Source organism: Papio anubis, chromosome 6, assembly GCF_008728515.1.
Source record: "Papio anubis isolate 15944 chromosome 6, Panubis1.0, whole genome shotgun sequence".
Taxonomy (NCBI): domain Eukaryota; kingdom Metazoa; phylum Chordata; class Mammalia; order Primates; family Cercopithecidae; genus Papio; species Papio anubis.
In genome coordinates this window covers 145,854,133-145,879,904 of record NC_044981.1, presented here as the reverse complement: position 1 = coordinate 145,879,904, position 25,772 = coordinate 145,854,133, and the positions used below count along the sequence as shown (strand labels likewise).

Sequence of the window (25,772 nt, the reverse complement as noted above, 5' to 3'; positions counted from 1 at the left end):
TAAACTAGAGTCAAAGTAAACCAAAACAAACATAATTATTAGTGAAACAAATTCATTTTTGAGTTCAGTCACATCCAGGTTATACTCCTCAGTAGAAAAGAAAATGCTTTCAGTATAATGGCAATTTTTCTTTTTTTTTTTTTTTTTGCAGAGTACAAGAGTGTTTATCATTGTTGTTCATACACACATACTCAAATATGTAGAAAAAGTATTGGAACGAAGCTTACCAAATGTTAGCAGTGGTCTGCCCTACCTGTAGAATCATGAGTAATTTGTATTGTCTTCTTTATATAATAAGGAGTATTAGTTTTATAATAAAAGAATTTTTTAAATATTAAAATACAATTATATGAATAAGATTGTCCATCTTTACTGGACTGTTGACTCAAAAGTTGAAAACAGCAAGCATGCTTTGAGAGATGATCATTAAAATTTGAACTTAATTTCACAGTACTTTCTATATTCAAGAAGTTAGAGTTTTACTCACATGAAATTCAATTTGAGGGGCTACACGGTGACAGATCACAAGTACCTTTTGCTAAATTAATTTTTCAAACTTGAAATGTTCTTACCACCTCTTTTTTAGGCTTCACTTTTAAAGGCCCAATGTAAGCCCACATCCTCAATGATGCCTTCTGAAACCTCAGCAATCTCTACTAATCTTTCATATCTGAACTTGAAAGACTAATTATGCCTCTCTGTGAGTGCTTATCCTATGCACTGTCTTGTTTATTTCATCTATTATTGTCTTTCGTTATTATTTAACACATATCTTGCTATTTATCTTTCCACACAGGCATGTCTTACCTCCCTCATTAAATGGCAAGCTCCTGACGTCAGCAGTTGTATTTTACAGGTTTATATTTTCCTCTACTCCCAGCAGAAGGCTAATGTTAGACATTAGATACGACCGCTCAGAAGCAAAGGCTGTCAACACTCATTTTAAAAACCTGTCTTAATTTTATGTTTATAACTGATGAGTGCCCTCAGCACAATACAAATTTTAAAATAATTGTGACTTTTTTGTTATTTTACTGAGTCAACCTTTTCTCATGCACGCACACACTCTTACTAGTAAAACCACATGCACTGCTGCTAAAAGCAAAGAACCGAATTAGCTTAGCTAGACTCAAAAACTCATGAATTTCAAACAGAATAAAGACCTTTTAAGTCCTGAGAAAGTCAGATATCCATAGGATGTCTTGGAAGCACAATAGGTTGTCTGAAATTATCTCATGTTCATCCACTAGAGTTATGGGTTTAAACAATGGTGATGTACAAGAAAGTAAGCAAAGGTCAGCTGAAGGATTCTTCATGTAATTCTCCTTCCCAGTAGGAAAGCAGACAAGCAGTCAAGCCTATATGCCAACTGCCAAATATACTGCAGTCATATGCGTAATTCTGGAGGGGCTGGCTTAGTGGCACAAACATCAGCTGTGCAATGCTTAGACTCTCTGGAACCACAGGTTAAAATCCTGGCAGGGTCAGCTGAAATTTTTAGCTTTCCAAGTTTGCTGAAGGAGTTTCACATATTGTCTGGGTGGAATCTTTGAAAAAAAATCTGAAATCAAGCTTCAAAGTGCTCTCATATAGATTGTGATTCCAATCACTTTGCAGAAAGAATAAAGATTTAGAACACAGTAAAGTGTTGGCTTTCTTTATCCTGAGAGTTCAACTTTATGTTTGTGACTTTTCCGTCAACTTTCCCTTGTAACTTACTCCTGTTTGTGAACAAAATAAGCTACAACTTTCTTAATATGTGTTTGAGTGTTCTTTTCTGGTAAGAATCATGCCCTTCTTTCAATGATTCACTGTGTTGGGGACTCTCAATATTAGCAATAGATAGGGGTCCATATATCTTATAAGCCAAACTCAAACAGTTTGGAGACTGAGAGAAAGTGCTATTATTATTTGTGCTGAAACAGAAATAAACAAGAATGTATGATCACTATGGTAACTCTAAAAGTTCAATCAATACTTGACCATTCCTTTTGAGGTTTTCACTGCATTTTATCATCATTAAAGTACACCTTCTTAGAAAAAAATAGCTTTCTATCTACCTAATCTAATTTTTCTGCTTTCCTGGTCATTTATAAATTAGCAGGGATTTGAAATAAGCAGATCAGATGTCTGAAAGCAAGAGTGGATCCCACAAGCCAGAAATGGATCTTCTGCAACAGTGGCCGTACTCATTCCAAACCAGCCTGTCTGCTTAGAAACCAAAACTATCCCAACCAAAGATTGTCACTGGCCTCCCATTAATTCTATACTTTTTTTCTGTACCCAGGGTTATTTTTCTTTTATTTATTTTAAACTATAAGCCACAAAACATTTGTATGCAGCCAATCAGAAACAAATACTGTTTTAAAGAAAGCTAAAAGTTGGTGCCCTTGCAAGTAGTTTTATCTAAAGTATAACATGAAATGTACATATTTATTTTCCATAAAATAGTTATGCCTAGATCAGAAAACAATTCACAGAAGTTAGTGGTTATAAATGTATAGTAGAAGGTAACAATGTAAATTTTATTAACTTAATCAGACAATATTTCATGTGGAAGATTAGATCAACTAAGAGATAAATCAATCCGATATGATTAAATAAACAATTTGTTGCCTATTTTTTAAATTCTATTATACTTACCAAAGGTCAGTGGGATTGTAATAACCAGAAATATTCCAACTATAATACTAAGTATGAAACTTGTTTCTGGTATCCAAAAATCATCTAATAATATAAATCAGAAAAAGAAATTAATTCATAGATAAAAGCTAAGTAGCCCCAGCTCTACCTAAGCACACAGAGTAATATAGCAGAGCTAGCTACTACTGGATTTTTGCAAGCCAGTTGTTTGCTAGACAGTTGGTAGCTTGAAAGCATCCATACGGAGAGTGTTTATGCCGTGTGAAATCAAAATCAAGGTGTTTTTGCTTTTTTTGCAGAGAGCTAGTTTACCAACAAACCACTGGAATATACCCACTCAGTCTTGTACTTTAAAATGACTGAGGAAACATGTATATCTTTTTAATAAATTTAGGACCAAGAAATCTCAGTCTTTGTATACTAAATAGTTGACACTATTATTTTGTATAATATCTTCATACATATTCAATTTCATGGATATTAAACTGAGGAACAAACATGGTAATTTCTCTTAGGAGTTTCAGTTGTGTAGAGGAAACAAACATGTAGGCCAGAGTCTGGCAAACTATGGCCTGAGGACCAAATCTGGCTATAGCCTGATTTTGTACCCCCTATTAGCTATGAATAAGTTTTACATTTTTAAAGTGTTATTTTTAAGAAGAAGGAGAAGGAAAAAGAAGAAGAGAAAAAGACGAAAAGAAGAACATGCTACAGAGATCATATGTAGCCTGCAAAGTCTAACATATTTACTATTTGCTTCTTTTCAGAAAAAGTTTGCTGAGCTGGGTAGCAAACTTTTGTACACAACTAACTAGATAACTAACTATAATATAAATAAGAATAATATAAGTTTCATGTAGCATGTGAGTGTATAAAATGCAGTAATTCATTTGACTAAGGAGCATCAGGTAAGCATTATGATGAGTTCATTTAAGTTAAGTCTTGAAGGATGAGAAGAATTTCAACTGGCAGAAAATAAAGAATAGGAAATCACAGCTAAGGGGCACAGGGTCGGTGGTGTGGACCTGTATTATAGGCTGAGGCAAACACAGGGCCAAAGACCAAGTGACATAAAAACTTTTTACTGGTCTGATATGGCTACAGCACAAACATAAATATTGGAAAAGATAAACCACAATTGTAGGATAAATTACGGAAGACCTTACATGTCACAAAGAAGTTTGTAGCTGATTCTGAAAGCAGTGAATGAAGAGCCATTGTGGGTATTTCAGAGAGGGGTTAAGTAATCCAGCTTGTGCTTCAAATAGATTAACTGTCAGCAGTATGCATAAGCCAAGGACACAGGCAATAAATGATACCTTAAATTAGGAAAGCCAAGGTAGAAAGAGGAAGATGAGAACTCATCAGAGAGAAATCAAGATGGTAAAATCAACAGGACCTGATGACTGAGTAGAGGGAAGAATCACATATGGCAGAGAGATTTCCTGCCTATGTGATAAGAAAGACAATATATCATAAACTAAAATAAAATACACAGTGGAAGAGGTAGATATTGGGGAAGAAACAAAGGTCTTAGGCCTGTTATGTATAATGTGAGAGTGGTCATAAGGCTGGTATAATGTGAATAGAATAATAAGGCTGGATAGAACAGATTGTGAACAGCCTTGGAAGCCTAATTAGGAGCATGGAATTGATGTGGTAGGAATTAAGAGGGTGGCTGATTATTATTGGGGAGAAAAATGACATGATGATAATGATGTTTTAGGAAGATCACATCACATGAATGGAATCATTTAATAGTTTGGATAATAAGAGATATATATATATAGCCACCGTTATCTATTGCTAATGTTAAGAATGTACTGATATTTATTACTGAAACTTTAGGTAATAAGCTAGTGTGTAGACAGACATGGTAACATACCTCCAACTAATATAGTATTCTCACTGATTCCACTATATTCACCAAACCCTAGATTATTTGCAGCTACTACTCTGAACTGAAATATTCCTTTCAGGTTTTTGGACTTCCATGTGCAAATGCTACTGCAGGATCCATTAAATGTCATCTTCCACCTTAAATTCTGGTTCTGCAAATTTGAAGTGCTCTTTCTGCAAAAAATAATAAATACAGAAAATATACGTGACAATATACCTGTTATTTCTAGTTGTTCATAGATCTTCTTAGTGACTGAACTCCTGAGAGTGTCCTTTGGCACGGTTTACCCTTGACCTCATTCCTCTCCCATAATCTGGCAACACAGATGCTAACAGCATGGTTTTACCATGATCCTAGTGAGGCATGGAGCCAATTAACTCAGCCCACCAAGAAAGCTGTGAGTAATCCGTGGTCAAGAGAGAGCTGAGTACCCTTTTCCTACTAATAGTAAGGGGAAACTTTCTCCAGAATTCCAAACCTATAAGAAAATTATTACATGATTTTTAACTGGGAAGTTTCCATTTTCTCAATTTCCAGTCTTTTACATTATTTGTAGTTTACTTATGCCATAGTTCAATAAAATACAGAATACAAAATTGATAAGGAAAAGTGTGACAGTTCAGCTACCAAAGTTATCATTATATCTGAGATTCTGAGGCTTGTTGCTTCTTTTTGTATTGACCTACATTCCACCTCAAAGTCAATCCAATTGTTTTTCATTTGAAACATGGAAAGAGCACAAGGGCTGGGTTCAAAAGACGTAACTGGAATGACTTTTCACAGAATCATCAAAGGCAAGCTCAAGGTCTTCCATTTATGTCTTCTCTAACAGTGAAGAACATTTCAGGTCTGAAACTTTTCAGACCGCAATAGTTTTAGGGCTTGGTGCCAATCCGCAGTAAGGTTAGGGGTATGTGGGAGAATCTGCTTCTGTTCCTGCTAATTGACTCAACCTTCTGAAGACCGACAGAGAGTGAGGGCTGGCCCTCATAAGAGGCAGGGAACGGGTAAGAACATCGGGAGCAGCAGGGCAGCAGAGTTGGTCACAGCTGTTCCCAGGAGCTGAGGGTCTCTTTAAGGACCATCCTGAGCAAAGCATTAGGACAGAGTGTTTTTACACATTTTGTGAAGTCTCACCTTTAGCACTGGCCATTTCATTGTTTAACCAAACAACTCTGATCCAAAAGAAAGAGGCCCTTGAGAATTTGTGAAGTGGCTCTACACAATGGCCATTGAGAAAAGAAGGAAGAATTCTGATGTTGGTTGAGCACCTTCTATTTACAACATACTGTACTGGGGCTTTACATAATGTTGTTTTCATTCACTGAGTCCACAATAGCCTAAAGAGGTGAGATAGATATTATCATCCTCATTTTACAGATGAGGAAACTTACGTTCAAAAAAGGAAAAGAACAAGGATTTAAACATGGTTTGTGTACTGGATTGAGTCATGTCCTCCCAAAATTCATGCCCATTCAGAATATTTTAAAGTGACCTTATTTGGAAATAAGATCTTGACAAATGTAATCGAGTTAAGATGAGGTCATAGTAGTTTAGGATGGACCCTAATCCAATGACTGGCACTTGCATAAGAAGAGGGAAATTTGGACACATAGAAAACCTTGTGATGCAGGAGGTGATGATGACAATGATGCATCTACAAGCCAAGGAATACCAAGGACTGCCAGCAAACGCCAGAAGCTAAGAGGCAAAGATGGACCTGCCCTAGAACCATCAGAACAAGCAGTCCTGCTGATACCTTGGTTTCAGACTTCTAACCTCTAGAGCTGTCTACTGTTTCAAGCCACCCAGTTGGTGGTCCTTTATTGTGGCAACCTTGGAAACTAATAAGGCTTGTTCAACTCCCAAGTTCATGCACTTTGCATTTCCACTACCCTGTCAGCGAGTACACAGAGTCTAACTAGTGTCCTGACTGAAGGACTTATTTTGAGATACTGAAGTTACAACAATGATTCAGTCATCTTACAGTCCATGTCCTGACAGTGGAGACCTGGAGCAAGGAGTATGCAAAGTATTTAGATGGAGTCATTTTAGTAGCACTTAAGGTGTTACTCAGGGTAACACATTAAAGAGGTCCTAGCAAAAACCTGATGTGTGACCTGACTGATGAACATCATTACAGTCACAAACCACCAAGACAGTTCTGCAGGTTAGAATGTATTTCACTCTGCATGAAAAGCAGTAACAGAAACTTCAAGGAGGTTTCAATTAGAAATAAGGGCCAAGGGAATTCTCTAGTATGAACAGGAACATTTTTTAAGGTTATGGGAATGCCAGAGACAGATGAAGCAAAAATAGATCAAAGATCAAGTTGCCAGGACTATAATTATGGAAGTGACTTTTGTCCTTGGAACTTCTTAAAAGATGGTTTCATAGTCCTGTGAGAGGAGTGTCTTTGGAATTTGGAATTCTCCCCTCAAGTTGGCATGAAATCAGTCCTTCTGAGCCAGTTATGGTTCACGCGCTCCCCATACTGGCCAGGTCTGAGGCTGTTCATCAGCGGCTGGTTTTCATCGATGGTGTGTTTTCAGTCCCTGGGAACACACTGCAAACTGTAATCTTCACAATGAATTGAGAATCCTGTGTGACCTCTATGCTTCAGACAATTTCAGAACCTGACCTAATTTTACAGTATGAAAAATACCTACTTCATCACCGATTCTCACTAGAGAGTATTCACCTTGCTAAAGCAAACTATCCTCAGGAATTTACACACCATCATCATTTAACATTAAACATCAGCTAAGCTTTTTAAACAAAACTGATATTAAGTAAATATTGGTTGCATGAGCCTATGATCAAACAATTTCCATAAAGTGTCAATGAGCAGTTAGAGATTTCTGAGAATGATGTGATCTGTTTTATAATTAGCATGCCAAGACCAACCTCTAGGAATTGAGCAAAGAACATAATGATGCATGTGAGTCCTTAAACTAAAGATCTTTGTGTTTATATGTAAATACATTTGCACAAATAGTGTTACTTTTTATTACTTTATCTTCTTAGTTCTTTGTCATTTACAAGTACTTTGCAAATACACATACCTTATCTCAAGGATATAGTATATAATTCTACATCCATTATCTTCAGCTTTCTCCCACTGTATTGAATTTTTACTCCCTTCCAGTAATTTGGGAATGCCTGGTTTACCTGGGACTCCAGCTTTGGGGGAAAAAAAAGAAAATATTGATTTGATATGTTTGAAGTATTAATCTTCTGCATTGAAATCTTCCTGTAGAATATATTAAGAGGAAAGATAAATAACATTAAAGAAATATTCAGAGAGGCAGGGCCAAGATGGCCGACTAGAAGCAACTGTGTTCAGAGGTTCCTGTTGAAAAAAACCATAATAAGTGTGTGAATCCTTCACTGGCAACCAAGGTATCTAGATTCGCTCATCAAAATTGACTAGAAGGCTGGCGTGACCCACAGAGCGAAGGAAGAGCAGTGAGCCCACCTGAGAACCACACGGTTCTTGGCTGGAACCCCCTCCCTCCAGCCAAGGGGAGCAGGGAGTTAGCATGCTACCCAGCCAGGGAAACTGTGCTTTTTCCACAGAACTGTGCAACCCATGGATTGGAAGATCCCACTCGCAAACCCACGCCACCAGGGCCTAGCGTTCCAACCCTAGAATATGCAGATTCTTATGGCCTCTCAGCTGGAATCTGCTTAAGCCTACTGAACTCCCTGGGGGAGGGATGACCAGCACAGGCTTCTGCTGCCTGCTGTCTAAGCCCTTTGAGCTCCTTGGGGGAGGGGCAGCAGCCAGCACTGGGACTCCCAGCTGCCTAACACGCTAATCTCCCTGGGAGGATCAGATGGATGACCTGACATTGTGCTTCTGTGCTTCAGAAGATGGGTAGTAATGCAGCATGGGGGAAATGCAGCATCCATTTCTATAGCTCCAGGCTGTGCTTTTCCCCTGCTGGAGTCAGCGAGGCTGGTCAGCTTGGTCCCAAGACTTGTCACAGCCTAACACACCATCTGTGGTAGTCAGCGGCCAGAGCCTCCTCAGGTCTAACACTGACCCATCCTTCCTCAGTGGGTGGGGCTTCCCTGCAGGATCTCTAATAACTCCAGCCAGAGGCTCAGGGACAGAATCCAGATCTCCCTGGGCCTGAGCCCTTAGGGGTAGGGGTGGCTGCAGTCTCTGCGGACCAGCAGACTTAGCCTCTCCTCCTGGTAGACAAGTGGGCTTCCCCGCAGCGAAACACACCCTCTCCACCAGGGGACAAAGTGCTTCGTTAAATGGGTCCTGCTCCTGGTGCCACACAACTGGGTGAGACCCTCCAGCAGGGATTGTCGGGACACTCTACACAGGAGCGATCCTACTGGCATCAGGATGGTGCCCCTTGAGGTCAGAGGTCCCAGAAGAAGGAGCAGACACCCATTTTTGCTGCTCTCTGGCCTCTTTGAGTTACATATCCAGGCGTGAGAGCAAATCAGATGAATAAGGCCTAAAGTGAACCCCAGAAAACTGCAGCAGCCCTACAGAAGAGGGATCTGACTATTGAAAGAAAAACAAACAAGCAGAAAGTGACAACAACTGCATCAACAACAACAACAACAAGAGCCCCCACAAAAAAACCATCTAAGGGTCAGCAGCCTCAAAGACCACAACTAGACAAACTCACAAAGATGAGAAAGAATCAATGAAAAAAATGCTGAAAACCGAAAAGACCAGAGTGCCTCTTCTCCTCCAAATGATCACAATGTCTCCATCAAGGGTGCAGAACTGGGTGGAGGATCAGGTGAATGAACTGACAGAAGTAGGCTTCAGAAAATGGGTAGTAAAAAACTGTAAAACTATGATGAGCTAAAGGAGCATGTTCTAACCTAACGCGAAGAAGCTAAGAACCTTGATTAAAAGTTGGAGGAATTGCTAACTAGAATAACCAGTTTAGAGAGGAACATAAACGGCCTGATGGAGCTGAAAAACACAGCACAAGAACTTCATGAAGCATACACAAGTGTCAACAGCTGAATTGACCAAGTGGAAGAAAAGATACCAGACTTTGAAGACCACCTTATTGAAATAAGACATGCTGACAAGAAGAGAGAAAAAAGAATGAAAAAAGCCTACAAGAAATATGAGACTTCATAAAAACTGAACCTATGGTAGCTTGGAGTACCAGAAGGAGATGGAGAAAATGGAAACAAACTGGAAAACACACTTCGGGATATTATCCAGGAGAACTTCCCCAACCTAGCAAGACAGGCCAACATGCAAATTTGGCAAACACAGAGAACACCATTAAGATACTCCATGAGAAGATCAACCCTAAGACACATAATCATCAGATTCTCCAAGGTTGAAATCAAGTAAAATTTGTTAAGGGCAGTCAGAGAGAAAGGCCAGGTCACCTACAAAGGGAAGCCCATCAGACTAACAGTGGACCTCTCAACATAAACCCTACAAGCCAGAAGAGACTGGAGGCAAATATTCAACATTCTAAAGAAAAGAATTTTCAACCCAGAATTTCATATCCAGCCAAACTAAGCTTCATAAGTGAAGGAGAAATAAAATCCTTTCCAGACAAAGAAATGCTGAGGGATTTTGTTACTACCAGGCCTGCCCTGCAAGAGCTCCTGAAATAATCACTAAATATAGAAAGGAAAAACCGTTACCAGCCATTGCAAAAACACACCAAAGTATAAAGATCAATGACACTACAAAGAAACTGCACCAACTAGCACGCAAAATAACAAAATAGCATCATGGTGACAGGATCAAACTCACATAACAATACCTACCTTAAATGTAAATGGGTTAAATGCCCCAATTAAAAGATACAGATTTGCAAATTGGATAAGGAGTCAAGACCCTTTGGTGTGTTGTATTCAGGAGATCCATCTTACATGCAAAGACACACACAGGCTCAAAATAAAGGGATTGAGGAAAATTTACCAAGCAAATGGAAAGGAAAAAAAAAAAAAGCAGGGGTTGCAATCCTAGTCTCTGACAAAACAGACTTTAAACCAACAAAGATCAAAAAAGACAAAGAAGGGCATCATATAATGGTGAAGGGAACAATTCAACAAGAAGAGCTAAGTATTCTGAATATATACACACCCAGTAAAAGAGCACCCAGACTCATAAAACAAGTTCTTAAAGACCTACAAAGAGACTTAGACTCCCACACAATAATAGTGGGAAACTTTAACACCCTACTGCCAGTATTAGACAGATCAACAAGACAGAAAATTAACAAGGATATTCAGGACTTGAACTTAGCTCTGGATCAAGTGGACCTAGTATATGTCTATAGAACGTTCTAGCCCAAATCAACAGAATCTACGTTCTTCTCATGCCACATGGTACTTATTCTAAAATCGACCACATAATTGGAAGTAAAACACTCCTCAGCAAATGCAAAAGAGCTGAAATCATGACAAACAGTCTCTCAGACCACAGTGCAATCAAACTGGAACCCAGGATTAAGAAACTCACTCAAAACCACACAATTTCATGGAAATTGAACAACCTGCTCCTGAATGGCTCCTGGGTAAATAATGAAACTAAGGCAGAAATAAATACATTCTTTGAAACAAATGAGAACAGAGACAATGTACCAGAATCTCTGGGACACAACTAAAGCAGTGTTAAGAGGAAAATTCATAGCGCTAAATGCCCACATTAGAAAGCCAGAAAGATCTAAAATCACCACCCTAACATCACAATTAAAAGAGCTAGAGAGGCAAGAGCCAACTATTCCAAAAGCTGGCAGAAGACAAGAAATAACTAAGATCAGAGAAGAATTGAAGGAGATAGAGACACAAAAAGCCCTCCAAAAAAATCAACGCATCCAGGAGGCATTTTTTAAAAAAAATAAAACAAATAACAAAATAGACCACTAGCTAGACTAATAACAAAGAAGACAGAGAAGAATCAAGTAGACACAATAAGAAATGATAAAGGGGATATCACCACTGACCCCACAGAAATACAAACTACCACCAGACAATTCAATAAACTCCTCTATGCAAATAATCTAGAAAATCTAGAAGAAATGGATAAATTCCTGGATGCATACACCAAGACTAAACCAGGAAGAAGTTGAATCCCTGACTAGACCAGCAGCCAGCTCTGGAATGGAGGCAGTAATGAATAGCCTATCAACCAAAAAAAGCCCAAGACCAGATGGATTCACAGCTGAATTCTGCCAGGAATACAAAGAGGAGCTGGTACCATTCCTTCTGAAACTATTCCAAACAATGCAAAAGGAGGAATTCCTTCCTAACTCATTTTATGAAGCCAGCATCATCCTGATACCAAAACTGGGAAGAGACACAAAAACAACAACAACAACAACAAACTTCAGGCCAATATACCTGATGAACATCGATGTAAAAATTCTCAATAAAATACTGGCAAACTGAATCCAGCAATACATCAAAAAACATATCCACCACGAACAAGTTGGCTTCATCCCTGGGATGCAAGGCTGGTTCAACATATGCAAATCAGTAAACATAATCCATCACATAAATAGAACCAAAGACAAAAATCACATGATTATCTCAATAGATGCAGAAAAGACCTTTGATAAAATTCAACATCAACATCTCTTTATGTTAAAAACTCTCAATAAACTAGGTACTGATGGAACATATCTCTAAATAATAAGAGCTATTTATGACAAACCTACAGCCAATATCATATTGAATGAGCAAAACTTGGAAAAAATCCCTTTGAAAACAAGGATGTCCACTCTCACCACTCCTATTCAACATAGTATTGGAAGTTCTGGCTAGGGCAATCAGGCAAGAGGAAGAAATAAAGGGTATTCAAATAGGAAGAGAGGAAGTCAAGTTATCTCTGTTTGCAGATGACATGATTTTGTATTTAGAAAACCTCATCATCTCAGCCCAAAAACTTCTTGAACTGATAAGCAACTTCAGCAAAATCTCAAGATAAAAAAATCAATGTGCAAAAATCACAAGCATTCCTTTACACCAACAATAGGCAAGCAGAGAGCCAAATCATGAATGAACTCTCATTCACAATAGCTACAAAGATAATAAAATACCTAGGAATACAGTTAACAAGCGATGTGAAGGACCTCTTCAAGGAAAACTACAAACCATTGCTCAAGGAAATAAGAAAGGACACAAACAGATGGAAAAACATTCCATCTCCACGGACAGGAATAATGAATATTGTGAAAATGGCCATTCTGCCCAGAGTAATTTATAAATTCAATGCTATTCTCATCTAACTACCACTGACATTCTACACAGAATTAGAAAAGCTACTTTAAATTTCACATGGAATCAAAGAAGACCCCATATAGCCAAGACAATCCTAAGCAAAAAGAACAAAGCTGGAGGCATCATGCTACCTGACTTCAAACTATACTACAAGGCTACAGTAACCAAAACAGCATGGTACTGGTACCAAAACAAATATATAGACCAATGGAGCAGAACAGAGACCTCAGAAATTACACCACACATCTACAACCATCTGATCTTCAACAAACCTGACAAAAACAAGCAATGAGAAAAGGATCTCCTATTTAGTAAATGGTGCTGGGAAAACTGGCTAGCCATATGTAGAAAGTTGAAACTGGGCCCATTCCTTACACCTTATACAAAATTTAACTCAAGATGGATTAAACCCTTAAATGTAAAACCCAAAATCATAAAAACCCTAGAAGAAAACCTAGGCAATACCATTCAGGACATAGGCATGGGCAAAGACTTCATGACTAAAACACCAAAAGCAATGGCAACAAAAGCCAAAATAAACAAATGGGACCTAACTAAACTAAAGAGCTTCTGCACAGCAAAAGAAACTATCATCAGAGTGAACAGACAACCTACAGAATGGGAGAAAATTTTTGCAATCTATCCATCTGACAAAGGGCTAATATCCAAAATGTACAAGGAACTTAAACATATTTACAAGAAAAAGACAAACAACTCCATCAAAAAGTCGGTAAAAGATATGAACAGACACTTCTCAAAAAACACATTTACGCAGCCAATAAACATATGAAAAAAGCTCAACATCACTGATCATCAGAGGAGTGCAAATCAAAACTACAATGAGATACCATCTCATGCCAATCAAAATGGCAATTATTAAAAAGTCAGGAAACAATAGATGCTGACGAGGCTGTGGAGAAATAGGAACACTTTTACACTGTCAGTGGGAAAGTAAATTATTTCAACCATTGTGGAAGACAGTATGGCGATTCCTCAAGGATCTAGAACCAGAAATACCACTTGACCCAGTAATCCCATTATTGAGTATATACCCAAAGGAATATAAATCATTGTGCTATAAAGACAAATGCACACATATGTTTATTGCAGCACTATTTGCAATAACAAAGACATGGAACAAGTCAATCCATCAGTGATACACCGGATAAAGAAAATGTGGTATATATACACCACGGAATACTATGCAGCCATAAGAAGGAATGAGATCATGTCCTTTGCAGGGACGTGGATGAAGCTGGAAACCATCATCCTCAGCAAACTAACACAGGAACAGAAAACCAAACACGGCATGTTCTCACTCATAAGTGGGAGTTGAACATTGAGAACACATGGATACAGAGAGGGGAACAACACACACCAGGGCTTGTTGAGGGATAGGAGCTGAGGGGAGGGAACTTAGAGGACAGGTCAATAGGTGCAGCAAACCACCATGGTACATGTATACCTATGTAATAAACCTACATGTTCTGCACATGTATCCCATTTTTTAAAAAGAAATTTTCAGAAATATTCTAATATGATTAAATATTTTTAAATGAGCATTTGAAGTTTTTATTAGTGATGGATTTCATGAATTAGTGATAAGATTAACAATATGTCTCAATTTGGCACAAAATAAGTGATAAATGAAAATAAAGAAAATTATTATAAGTTTTGGAGCATTTTCCCTCCATTCTTTTTTTTTAATTTTTAATTTTTAGTTCTGGGGTACATGTGCAGGACATGAAGTTTTGTTACATGGGCAAACATGTTCCATGGTGGTTTACTAAACCTAGCAATCCATCACCTAGGTATTAAGCCCACATGCATTAGCTATTTTTCTAATGCTCTCTCTCCCCCTACCTGGGGGAGAGGTCCCAGCGTGTGTTATTCCCCTCCTTGTGTCCATGCATTCTCATTTTTCAGCTCCCACTTGTAAGTAAGAACACGCAGTGTTTAGTTTTCTGTTCCTGCATTAGTTTGCTGAGGATAACGGCTTCCAGCTTCATCCATATCCCTGCAAAAGACATGATCTCACTCCTTTTTATGGCTGCATAGTATGCCATGATGTATATGTACCACATTTTCTTCATCCAGTCTAATGTTGATGGGCATTTGCATTGATTCCAAATGATTCCTTATTGTGAATAGTACTACAGTGAACATACGTGTGCATGTATATTTGTAATAGAATGATGTATATTCCTTTGGGTATATACCTAGTAATGTAATTTCTGGGTCAAATGGTATTTCTGGTTCTAGATCTTTGTTCCCTCCATTCTTATAGAGCTCAACTCAAAGTTAAGTTATATCTTTCAGAACACTAGTTAATTTTTAATGAACTTCGTATATTTTGCATTTTAGTATCTCAAATATAGTAGCCAATAAATATTTTTTGAACATACAGTAACACTATTTTCATACAGTTATCACCACAAAATTGTCATAGCTAGACATGAAATAACTAGAAATAATTTTGCCCAGTTCAGGATCCAGCCAAACCCAGCCAGCATTATTTCATTACTGCCTGCAAGGTCTCCTACATTTTCTCAATTTCTTCATTCAAGTTCTAGAAATAATAATGTACTGCTTTTAAAGAACAATTTCATGTATCTCTATGATTATTGAAATAAGTGATAAAAAAGGAACTGAAACACAGAGTTTCTGAGTGTTGAGTATGTTAGTACTTACCTTTTGTCTTAAAGCTTTCTGGAAGTGAGGTACTATTTTCTCCTGTCTTATAAACCACCACTACTCTGACATTATATGAAGTATGAGGTTGTAGATTTGTGATATTACAGACATAAGCAGGACCTTGGCTGCAGGAAGTTTTAACATGGTAAAACTCATTGTATTTCCACTAGAAAAAGAAGTTTCAATTAATATTTTTGTTTCTCTAAGAAAATATTCTCAAAACACAAAAATGTATAGGCTTATAGCAAGTGATTAAAATTCAAGCATTCTTTTCTATTAAAGAATAAGAACTTCTTTATGAATGGTCCCAAACATTACCCCACTGCCTATAGTCGTTTTGCTTTTTATGATAAGATATAACTGACTTACATGACCGTTCATGGGAGAAGCTCAAGGTGGGACATACACCTCTGACTATATATCATTGAGGAAGATTCAGAGCTACCGCTTCTTGTTATCCCAAAGGGTAGATACCTACATTTAATCAGGATGGCTAAGAATGCAAATCCACAGCTGTGGAACAACGATGGATCAAAACAACGGTACTTTCAGATCCCAGGGATTTGTTAATTTCCTAGCAATAATATTTTCACATGTTTTGATTACATGTAATCTTTGATAAAGAAGTCCACAGTGACTTACAAACTAAGACCTTTTTTTTCCTCCTAACACCCTCTTCAGACATGTAACCAGAATTCTTTATTTTTATACACTGGAAACCTACATAGCTAAAAGAAGAAAAATTTTGCCCACTATTATGAAGCTACTAAGTAGCAAAGCTAGAAACTAAATACAGAAAATCTTGTTTTCATGCCACTTTAGATATTGGGCCTCTAATTATACTTATCTGAACTTTCTTGCTCTGTGATATTGCGTTTTAAAAACTTGTATATTTGGATCCTTAGTATCATGATTTGAAAATGATAATTTCTTAACATACAAATAGGAAAAGACAAAAAGATATGGCACTTTGTCAAGGGTTCTTGATATATTTTCCCTCGTAGAGTTTCATGAAAAGGTCAGTTTCCATAAATAAACTTAAATTATATCTTCTTTTTCACTTAACACTCATGAGGTCACATCATTTCATTAAATGGACACTTTATATTAGTTTTCTATTCAGTAAGGAATGATTCTCTATAGCATTTTCACTCAGTAGACCGCTATGTACAATAAGAAAGGGGAATAAGGGAATGGAAGGAATTAAAACTTAAAAAATAGAACTGCTGATGTCAGGAACATTGCCTGCACTAAACTCATAAATGTATCAATCCCGCTGAGACATATAGCTTAATAGCTTAATGAAACAGGTGCATTGAATCCATAATATTTACTGTGAACCTCAGAGAGAGGGAAATTAATTCCTGGCCAAAAAAAAAAGATGGCTTAACTCTTTTTGGTTCTCTCTCCTTCATGATCTGGTGGAGAAATTACCTATAGTGAATAGTCTAGCTGACCCAACATTCCAAACCATCAAGAAATTTTCAGAGCTCCTTGAAGTGTCAGCAGATGTTTGACCAAGGGTACCGCTGGAAAACGGTAGAGTATTGGCATCACCATAGCAATGAATGTCTGGGCAGACCACCAACCTGGAGAGGTGCCACAGGATATCCCAGTAAATCACAAGGGTGTCAGGACTTTCCATTTGTCAGAGGCCGACAAGTGCAGGAATGGAGGCTACCACAGGGGGATTTTCAAATTATTTGGGTGGCAGTGAGAGGGAGCGTCAGCTAAGATGTCTGAGAGTTTGGAACTTCAGAAACTTGTGGTTCGATAGGGATTTGCCTGAACTGCTGCGAAAAACACAATTTTAATGGGCTTCCATGAAAAAATTACCAAACAAAATTACGTGTTTCCTCACCATTTTAAATATGTTCTTCTTCTGTACACTGTTGTGAGTTGCTTATATTATGTAGAATTTAAGATCTAGATCAAGCTTGTCCAACTTTCAGCTTGTGGACCACATGTGGCCCAGGACAATTTTGAATGTAGCCCAACCCAAATTCATAATATTTCTTTAAACATTATGATTTTTTTAAGGGAATTTTGTTGAGCTCATCAGCTATCATTAATGTTAGTGTATTTTACATGTGGCCCAAGACAGTTCTTTCAGTATGACCCAGGGAAGACAAAAGATTGGACACCCCTGGTCTAGATAGAAACTTCACCTTGTGCTCCAGTTCCCTCATTTTTCAGATAAGGAAATTTTGACAGAAATGACAGAGAGCAAGTTTATCATTTTCTTCCTGTTTCCTTTCTTTAAAAATTGCTAATTAAAAAGACAAATATTCCCTTTTATTGCCCACTCCTCAGAGTTTCAGTGTGGAGTTACGGTATCATTCCCAGCTGTCCTATCATTGTGAGATAGGTTCAAGTTGTTCAAAAGACACAGCACTTTCTGACTAGATAGCACTCATCAACCCTTGCAGAACCACAGACTTTCACTGTACTCATAGTTAGTGTTTCTAGATGGCCACTCATGTACAAATGACCCTATCTTGTATTTGCAGCTTCATCATTTTCTAAATGGTCTGCCTGGAACCTGTGTTGAGTAAGTGTGAAAACAGAGGAAGTTTAGAAATAAAAAACACTGCATGAAAGTCACGAGAACTGGACCAGGAGATCTCTGTCTGCTGTCCTTCTCCCCAAACTTTAAAGAGTGGGATGGATGACTTAATGACTCCTATTCCTTCCACAGACAACACCCTCATAGGACTGCTCTAGGGAGAAGTCAGCCCTAGGATTTTTCTCTGCCTGGCGACATCTGGCATCTGTCTAGGTCTCCATTTCTGATCAATAAAAGGGTAGGCTAGGGTGTCAATTATCTCTAAAGTCTTTTCCCATTCGATTTCTTTGATAATCTTGGAAATGAACTTTACATCCTTCCCCTTGACTTTAGACTGAACTGCGTTAAGTTTACTAAAATAGATGTCATTTTAAAAGGCACTCCTCCAATTTCTCCAATTTAACTGCATTTTTATAAGGTGGCAATTTTTTAAATAGGCAACAAATCATCAGAAACATGCTCAATGGAAAAAGTCCAATTAAACTATGGCCTTTGAGTTTATTAACCCAAGATTCAGTGTTGTTCCACAGTTTTCATAGTTTTTATTTATAAAGTATAAGATCACAAAAATACCTTACATAATAATTTTTAAACATCCTGGGGAATAACTGCATTTTTAAGAAGTAGTGAGGCTATGATTATACTTATTTGCTTTTTGAGTTACCACTGAACAAAACATTTCCAACTAATCTTTAAAAATATGTACACATACATAGGCCCAGAAATACACAAATATGCACATGCAAATATATAATAGTTAAAATAACAAGTAGCAATTATAAAAAATAATCAATTTTAAGTTTATCACCATAAAAGTCAATGTAGGCTTTCTCCATCAATGAATTAATCAGGTTAATTGATGCCTTAAAATTCAGTGGGTGGTTTCTTTTTGGTTAAAGCATGAAAAGTCTTGGATGAGGAATCATTTAAAGTTTGCCAGCCAACAACAAAACTACTTTAGAATAAGCTGGTTTTATGGTTTACTTCTGTCTTGTTACTGCACAGCCCTTAAATGATGAAAAGAACATTTCTAAACAAGGTTTTGGTTTTTTGTTTCTTCAGTTCTTTTTCATTTTGTTTTCATAGAAAACACCAAGTTACTATGGGCTTTAAACCAGAGAACCATGCTAACATCTAAACTAAGTAAAATATTATAAAATTAGTACACTATAACTTATATCCTTTTACATAACGTCTTTTAAAAGCAAATTAATCTCCCTGAGAATTCTTCCCACCAGAAATTAGTCTGGATAACTTACTGCTTCTGCATGCCAAACATAAATCAATGAAAGTTGTCAAATATATTGTTTATTTATACATGAGCATGTTCTTGATGTTTGAAAAAGGCCTTTCCAATTTATTCTATATCATAAAATAAAGATTTGCATTAAAAGTCTACCTTTTGTAGTTCAGCCCAAAACCTGATGAGGTTAACATTCGATGGAGCCTTCCAATTAAATTGCAAACTAGTGTTCTCTGGAACCAAGGAATAAGGTTTCTCTGGTGCATTAAACATTTCCACAGTGACAGGATGACTCTCTGTACACCACATTTCCTCAAAGTGGCAGGCAAGAACCTTTTGGTAAAAAAGAACAATTGCTTAACTTTTCGAGAGCCTTGCACTTGAGAATGACAATAAAGAGTGCCTAGTATACTTACTGTACCTTTAACACATAAATATTTCCACCTGACAGTCTAGTAACAAGGAGAGTGAGCCTTCCATTTGGAAATTCACTTTGTCTTAGAGGAGTTTCAGGAATTGGGGCCAGGTGTGAGATTGCCAACTGATAGCGGACTGATTCTTTAGGTCCATTTGGCTTGTGAGATTCTCTCCAAGATATAATGAGGCTGGTGTCTGACCGCACCGTTGTATTAATGAGCTGCACTGCCTCTGGTACTGAAATAAATAGCAAGGAATGATAAAGGATGCTGCAATAGCGCTGAAAGATGGAAAGAAGTAACGGAGTTTGGGTTGAAAAATAAGCATATGGTATGAGCAGAATAAATAACAGATGTCCAGAAAGAAAGCCAGCCTCTTCTGCAATGGTAGGTTAACAGGCTGCCTAAAGGGCTCCCACTTATTTCGGCCCAGTGACCAAATCATTCTCTGACTCCAGCTCAAGGATATGGCGAATGGGGAGTAACTCAATTTGGGTGAGTTTTTTGAATAACATCAGAGACATCTGAAATAAATGTCATCACCTCATAATAATCACCACCTCATCAGTTCTTAGAAAACCTTTTTTGACCTATTTTCTTTAAGGCAATACTGTTGTATAACTTTACACCTCAGGCCTCAGTAAAATTCACATAGAAAAAAGGCTTAGTTTTTCTGTAGCTCACCACATGCACAGAAACCTATGAGTATCTGGAAAAAGAGTGACACTGTGTGGTGAGACCAAATAATGTGTTTCTTAGTCAAACAATATTGATTTCAATGTTTTACCTCCTAGTTGCTTTCTATTTTGATAGAATATTATTAGTCAACTTCAGGGGTTAGAGTAAGGGTCAGCTCAAAGTTTTCTGCAAACACATTTTTCTTATTAAACGTAAGAAAGCTTACATACTAAAATTACTTCACATTCAGATTTTAAAAAATAAACATCGATGATGTACCCATCACATGTATCGCAATATTCTGCTTGAGAAACCCACACCAAGCCCATAACTCACCTCCATTTTTAGTTTTTCCCCAAATCTCTTTTCCTGGTGGTAAATGTTCCAAAGGATCTGAATAATAATTTTTTACAGCTATCTGTATCATGTATGTTGAAAATGGTTGTAAATCTTCAATAAGAGCTATACTGTCCTGAAATTCCTATAATAGATTTTTAAAAAATCAATATCTTATTCTTGACATTTTATACAAATTGGTAGAAATTATTTAATCAAAGAGAGAACAAAGTTAAAGGCTCAAAAAAGTTAATTTATTTTAGATTCTGGATTATTAATGATAATACCACTGTGCAATCTACCCAGACTCGAGTTGTTCAATATTTCCAAGAATAAATACAAAATGATTGGTAGCCCTCAGTAGGTTTTGTGGTATAAATCATTTCACAGGGGAAATTAAATTCCTAGAAGAGGACACTATTTCACTAACATTGTATTAGAAATTTAGCAAGATGATAGAAAACATGTGATACATATGTGAATACAATAAGAGGTTTTTATATTATCTAATCATTCTTAGAAATAAAGTTTAAAAGAGTAAAAAGATTTTCCTTAGACCAGTGGTTCTCAACTTTGTTTATACTTTGCTATCATCTGGGAAGCTTTAAGAAACTACTATCCCTGGGTTCTATTGCCAGAGATTCTGACTGAGTTATCTGGGGTGAAGCCTAGATGCAGAGTGTTTTTTTGTAAAGCTTCAATGTGCCGCCAAGGTTGAGAACCACTGTCTTAGATCACTGTTAATCAATGGGAAGGCAATAAGACAGATTAAATTTAATTACAGACGTGTCCAATGCTGCAAGTCCAATCTTGACCAGTCAAATGATCTAACCTATCTGAAATTACTCATTTTAGAAATGTGTAAAAATGGTTAATTAGACAAAATTAAGGAAGTAATGAAAAATCACATACACTTTATGGGAAAGCATATAGTGTTTAACGTCCAACAGTTAGTCAATTTCACCTTTTGAATAGGCTAAATAAAGCCAAGCACAAAGCAAAATATTGGATATATGTGATTCCATCACTAAGACAACTGAAATACTAATGAATATATTTCATCATTCAATGATTGAATGATAGTGCCAATTCATTCAAGAAATATCTAGTGAATGCCTGGACGGTGTCAATGACTGTGCTAGGTGCTAGGCATACAATAATGACTAAAAACAGTATCTGCATAGCAGTATATCTCTCTGCAAATAGGAAACAAAAGAAAAATATAATGTACAATTTTCCTATTAGATAAATGCTATGGAGAAGAGGTATAAGGCAATGTTCTTTCCGTCCAACTCATTTCTTACTCCTCAATCTTCAGTCTGCTCCATAGGCCACAAAAATAAGTCTCTATCATTCTCTCTGAGGATAATTAGATAATCAGGGAGGGGAATAAACCCAATTCTTTCTGGACACTCAGAAAACTGTTACCATGGCAATCCATCAATGGACAAGAGTTGATATACTTCCTTGAAGCTTAACTTACTCCCAGTCAAGAAAACTAGAACACAATGTTCTGATGAATCATTAGCTGTAAAAAAGTTGCATACTAGTCCACTTTAGAACATACAGGAAACACTTTACTATGGCTCATAAATTTGTATCAAAAAAGAACATCTTGTGAAAAGACAACGACCACTAGTTCCAATCTTACCAGAATTCTGTATTTCAAGTCAGAGTTGTTTTTCCTGTCATTAACTTCTGCATAACAAACCAGGTATGTTGGAGTAGGGCTGGTGATGCCATACCATGTGAGGGTAGTCTTGGCCAGAGGTAATCTGATTGTGAGACTAGTGTTAGTGGCATTAAGTATAGTTGGTTCCACAGTGTCTGAAGCTAGAGACAGAAACGCTTTATCTAAAATAAGAAGAAACGAAAAGATTAAATATCTATACATAAATATATGAGAGGAAAAGCAGATTTTTTAACAAGAATAATATCAAAGGTTAGAAAGAAATTTGTAGAGCACACATAACTTTTGCTTGAAAAGATAAATATGAAAATGATTTGAAATAACGTTCTCTTTGAAGAAACAAAACTGGCTGCATCTTGATGCTGTGTGTAGTATGTGTAGTATGTATTGCTACAGTCTACCCAACGTCCTCCTCCTTTTCTTCAAGTTCATATATATCTGATATTGTTCAGGGCAGCATGCTGGGAGGAAAAACTGTTTCTAAAGTTTGATTGCCACCCAGACAATCATGTGACACGGTCTGGTTAGTCAGATCTGCTTATCACTGTCACACACCTCTGTCCTTCACCCTCCCCCAACCCAGGAGGCGGACACTACGCAACAGGAGCAGCAGCCATCTTGTGAGAATTGAATAAAAGACTCACTAAGGAAGTTTGGGGAAAGATCAAGTCCAGATGCTTGATGGCACTGTGGAGCTCCCTAGCCACCACTTACAACCAAACACATTGCACGCTGCACAACTCCAGGGAGCCCCAGTCATGGAGGCTACAATGGGAATGGTCTGTTCTAGACCAGTGCAGTAGCACAATCATACTGCAGGCTTAAGCCTCAAAAAATCACGAATCTGTCACTTGCACCTGAACACAACTTCTTGACCTATTCAGTCTAAGTCTTGACGTAAAATATCACCTAAAAATGCAGCATAATTACATAATACGCAAATAACTCCAAATATGATTTTAATATGAAATCTAACAATCTTACACCAGTTAGCCAACTCTTTAACTCGTTGTGCATGGCACTGTGCTATCTGGCTCCTGCCCGCGTATCCAATCTCTGCTATGCAAAGCCATCCTTCACTCTAACCACAGTACACTATCTACACACTGCAGGACTTCTACCCCTCCAACCCTTCACATAGGTAGTCTCTTCAGGTTGGAATGATCTTCCCCATCTACCTAATCTTACTTAAGGCTCAGTTCATGCACATTTTTCCTGGGAAGCCCCTTCTGCCTTCCTATTCCAGGTAAAGGACATCTCCTCTCTGTCCTCATTCCACTTCACATGTTCTTCTACCAGTGCACTAGCCACATGTGATTTTGGTTTTGGTTTTCTTTTGCTGCTTTCTTTCTTCATCTAGCACTAGAATGTAAACATCTTTGGCTGAGACTGTGCTTGATTTGTCTTTGTTCCCCCAGAGCCCCAGGAGGGTGCCTGACATAATTAGGTATTTAGTAAGTGTTGTCGATCCTTACGGATTCATAGTAGCCACATATAAAATACATCCTTAGCATTCAACAAGTAAGAAAATTAGGGGGTAAATGTCTAAGTGGCAAATAACTTGATGGAGCCAGCTCCTTCACTTACTAACTTTTTGGTCTTGGGAAGGTTACTCCAGCTCTTCTGTAAACAGAGACAATGGCCTGCTTTACAGATATTTATATATTACTCTATCCCTAGCACATGGTGAGCACATTAAATAAACGTTAGCTATTATTATCATCATTACTGAGACTAAAATGAAAAATTAGAGAAAATAATGCTGGTCTGGTCTGGGAATTCCAAATATGAATTCCAAAATGCAGGGGAAAAAATGTTTAAAATTAGAAGTACATCTAAAATCTCCAACAACAGAGAATACTCAAGGACACTGTGAACCTAAGTTTGAGGACATTTGGAAAGTATGGGGGTTTGGAGATGGATAACTTTACTAAAGTTACAAGATGAACTATTCTCCAGTTCAACCAATATTTATCCAATAATATTCAGTTTGTACTGATTTCAGATCTGAACAGAGAATGGGATACACATGTGAGCAATGAGAGCAGTTATCTAATTCAAAGGTCATTGGGAATTTTGTCATTCTTTTATTTGACTAATATAATATGATATGTTGAAGTGTCAGAAACATTATTCAGGACAGAAAGACAGGTTTTTCCCTTACATTTTTTTTAATCCCATACATTTTGAAGATAATTGAATGCCTTCAGAAAAAAAGGACCAAGGTAACTTGTAATTGCTAAAATTTCCAGCAGATGGAGGTAAAGTACTCTTAATAACGTACCTAGACACTAGCAACATAAAATTGACTCCATTTTTTAAAGAAAATGAGTATTAATCATATTCTTAATGAGTTCCAGTTTAAAAAAAAAAAAAGCTCATGCTACTCTTAGGACTTCATTTTGGAGTGTGTTCGTATATGGGGCTGGGGGGAGGTTATGTGTGTGTCGTTCAACTTCAGATACTGCATGGACTTCTTTTTTTTTTTTTTTTTGGTAAGACTTTATTTTTTAGTGCAGTTTTAGATTCACAGCAAAATTGAGAGGAGTGTACCAAGATTTCACAGATGCTCCTTTTCTCGACACATGCATAACTTTTACCCCTACCAAAGTGGTACATTTGTTACAATCAGTGAGCCTACAATGACATCATTATCACCCAAAGTCCATAGTTTACTTTAGAGTTCAATGTTGTATTGTACATTTTACGGGTTTGGACAAATGTGTAATGACCTGTATCCACCATTATAGTATCACACAGAATAGTTCCACTGCATTCAAAGTCCTCTGTGCTGTATTCACCACTTATTCCCCCAGCCTTCTGGCAACTACTGATCTTGTGACTGTCTACATAGCTTTTACTTTCCCAGAATGTCATATAGTTGATATCAGCCTTCCCCAACTTTGTTCTTCTCTTTCAATACTGTGCTACCTATTCTAGGTCTTTTGCCTCTCCATATAAACTTTAGAATCAGATGTTAATATCTACAAAATCACTTTAGCTGGAATTTTCATTGGGATTTTATTGAATCTATAGATAAGTTGAGAAGAAATGACATCTTGACAACATTGAGTCTTCCTATCTATGAATGTGGAATATCTCTACACTTATTTAGTACTTTGACTTCTTTCATCAGAGTTTTGTAGTTTCTCTCATATAGATTTTTATGCATATGCTGTTAGATTTATACCTAAGTATTTCATTTTCTGTGGGTGTTAATCTAAATGATACTGTGTGTTTAATTTCAGATTCCACTTATCCATTGCTGGTATATAGGAAAGTGATTGACTTTTGTATATTAACCTCATGTCCTGCAAACTTGCTATAATCACTTATGAGTGTCAGGAGTCTTTCTGTCAATTCTTTCAGATTTT

At 37.2% G+C, this 25,772-nt stretch overlaps 1 protein-coding gene across 5 annotated transcripts in view; it reads right to left on the bottom strand.

Moving 5' to 3' along the window:
* ROS1 (ROS proto-oncogene 1, receptor tyrosine kinase) overlaps positions 1-25,772 on the bottom strand; it is a 142,519-nt gene that overhangs the window by 34,186 nt on the left and 82,561 nt on the right. For all 5 annotated transcript variants that reach the window (XM_017958385.3, XM_009206215.4, XM_009206213.3 and 2 more), the window contains 8 exons: positions 22,360-22,562; positions 20,709-20,853; positions 19,700-19,932; positions 19,435-19,611; positions 15,467-15,635; positions 7,609-7,726; positions 4,529-4,716; positions 2,644-2,727 (listed from right to left, as the gene is read on the bottom strand). In XM_017958385.3, the coding sequence (XP_017813874.2) occupies positions 2,644-2,727; positions 4,529-4,716; positions 7,609-7,726; positions 15,467-15,635; positions 19,435-19,611; positions 19,700-19,932; positions 20,709-20,853; positions 22,360-22,562 (1,317 nt within the window). The remainder of the gene's footprint in view (positions 1-2,643; positions 2,728-4,528; positions 4,717-7,608; positions 7,727-15,466; positions 15,636-19,434; positions 19,612-19,699; positions 19,933-20,708; positions 20,854-22,359; positions 22,563-25,772) is intronic.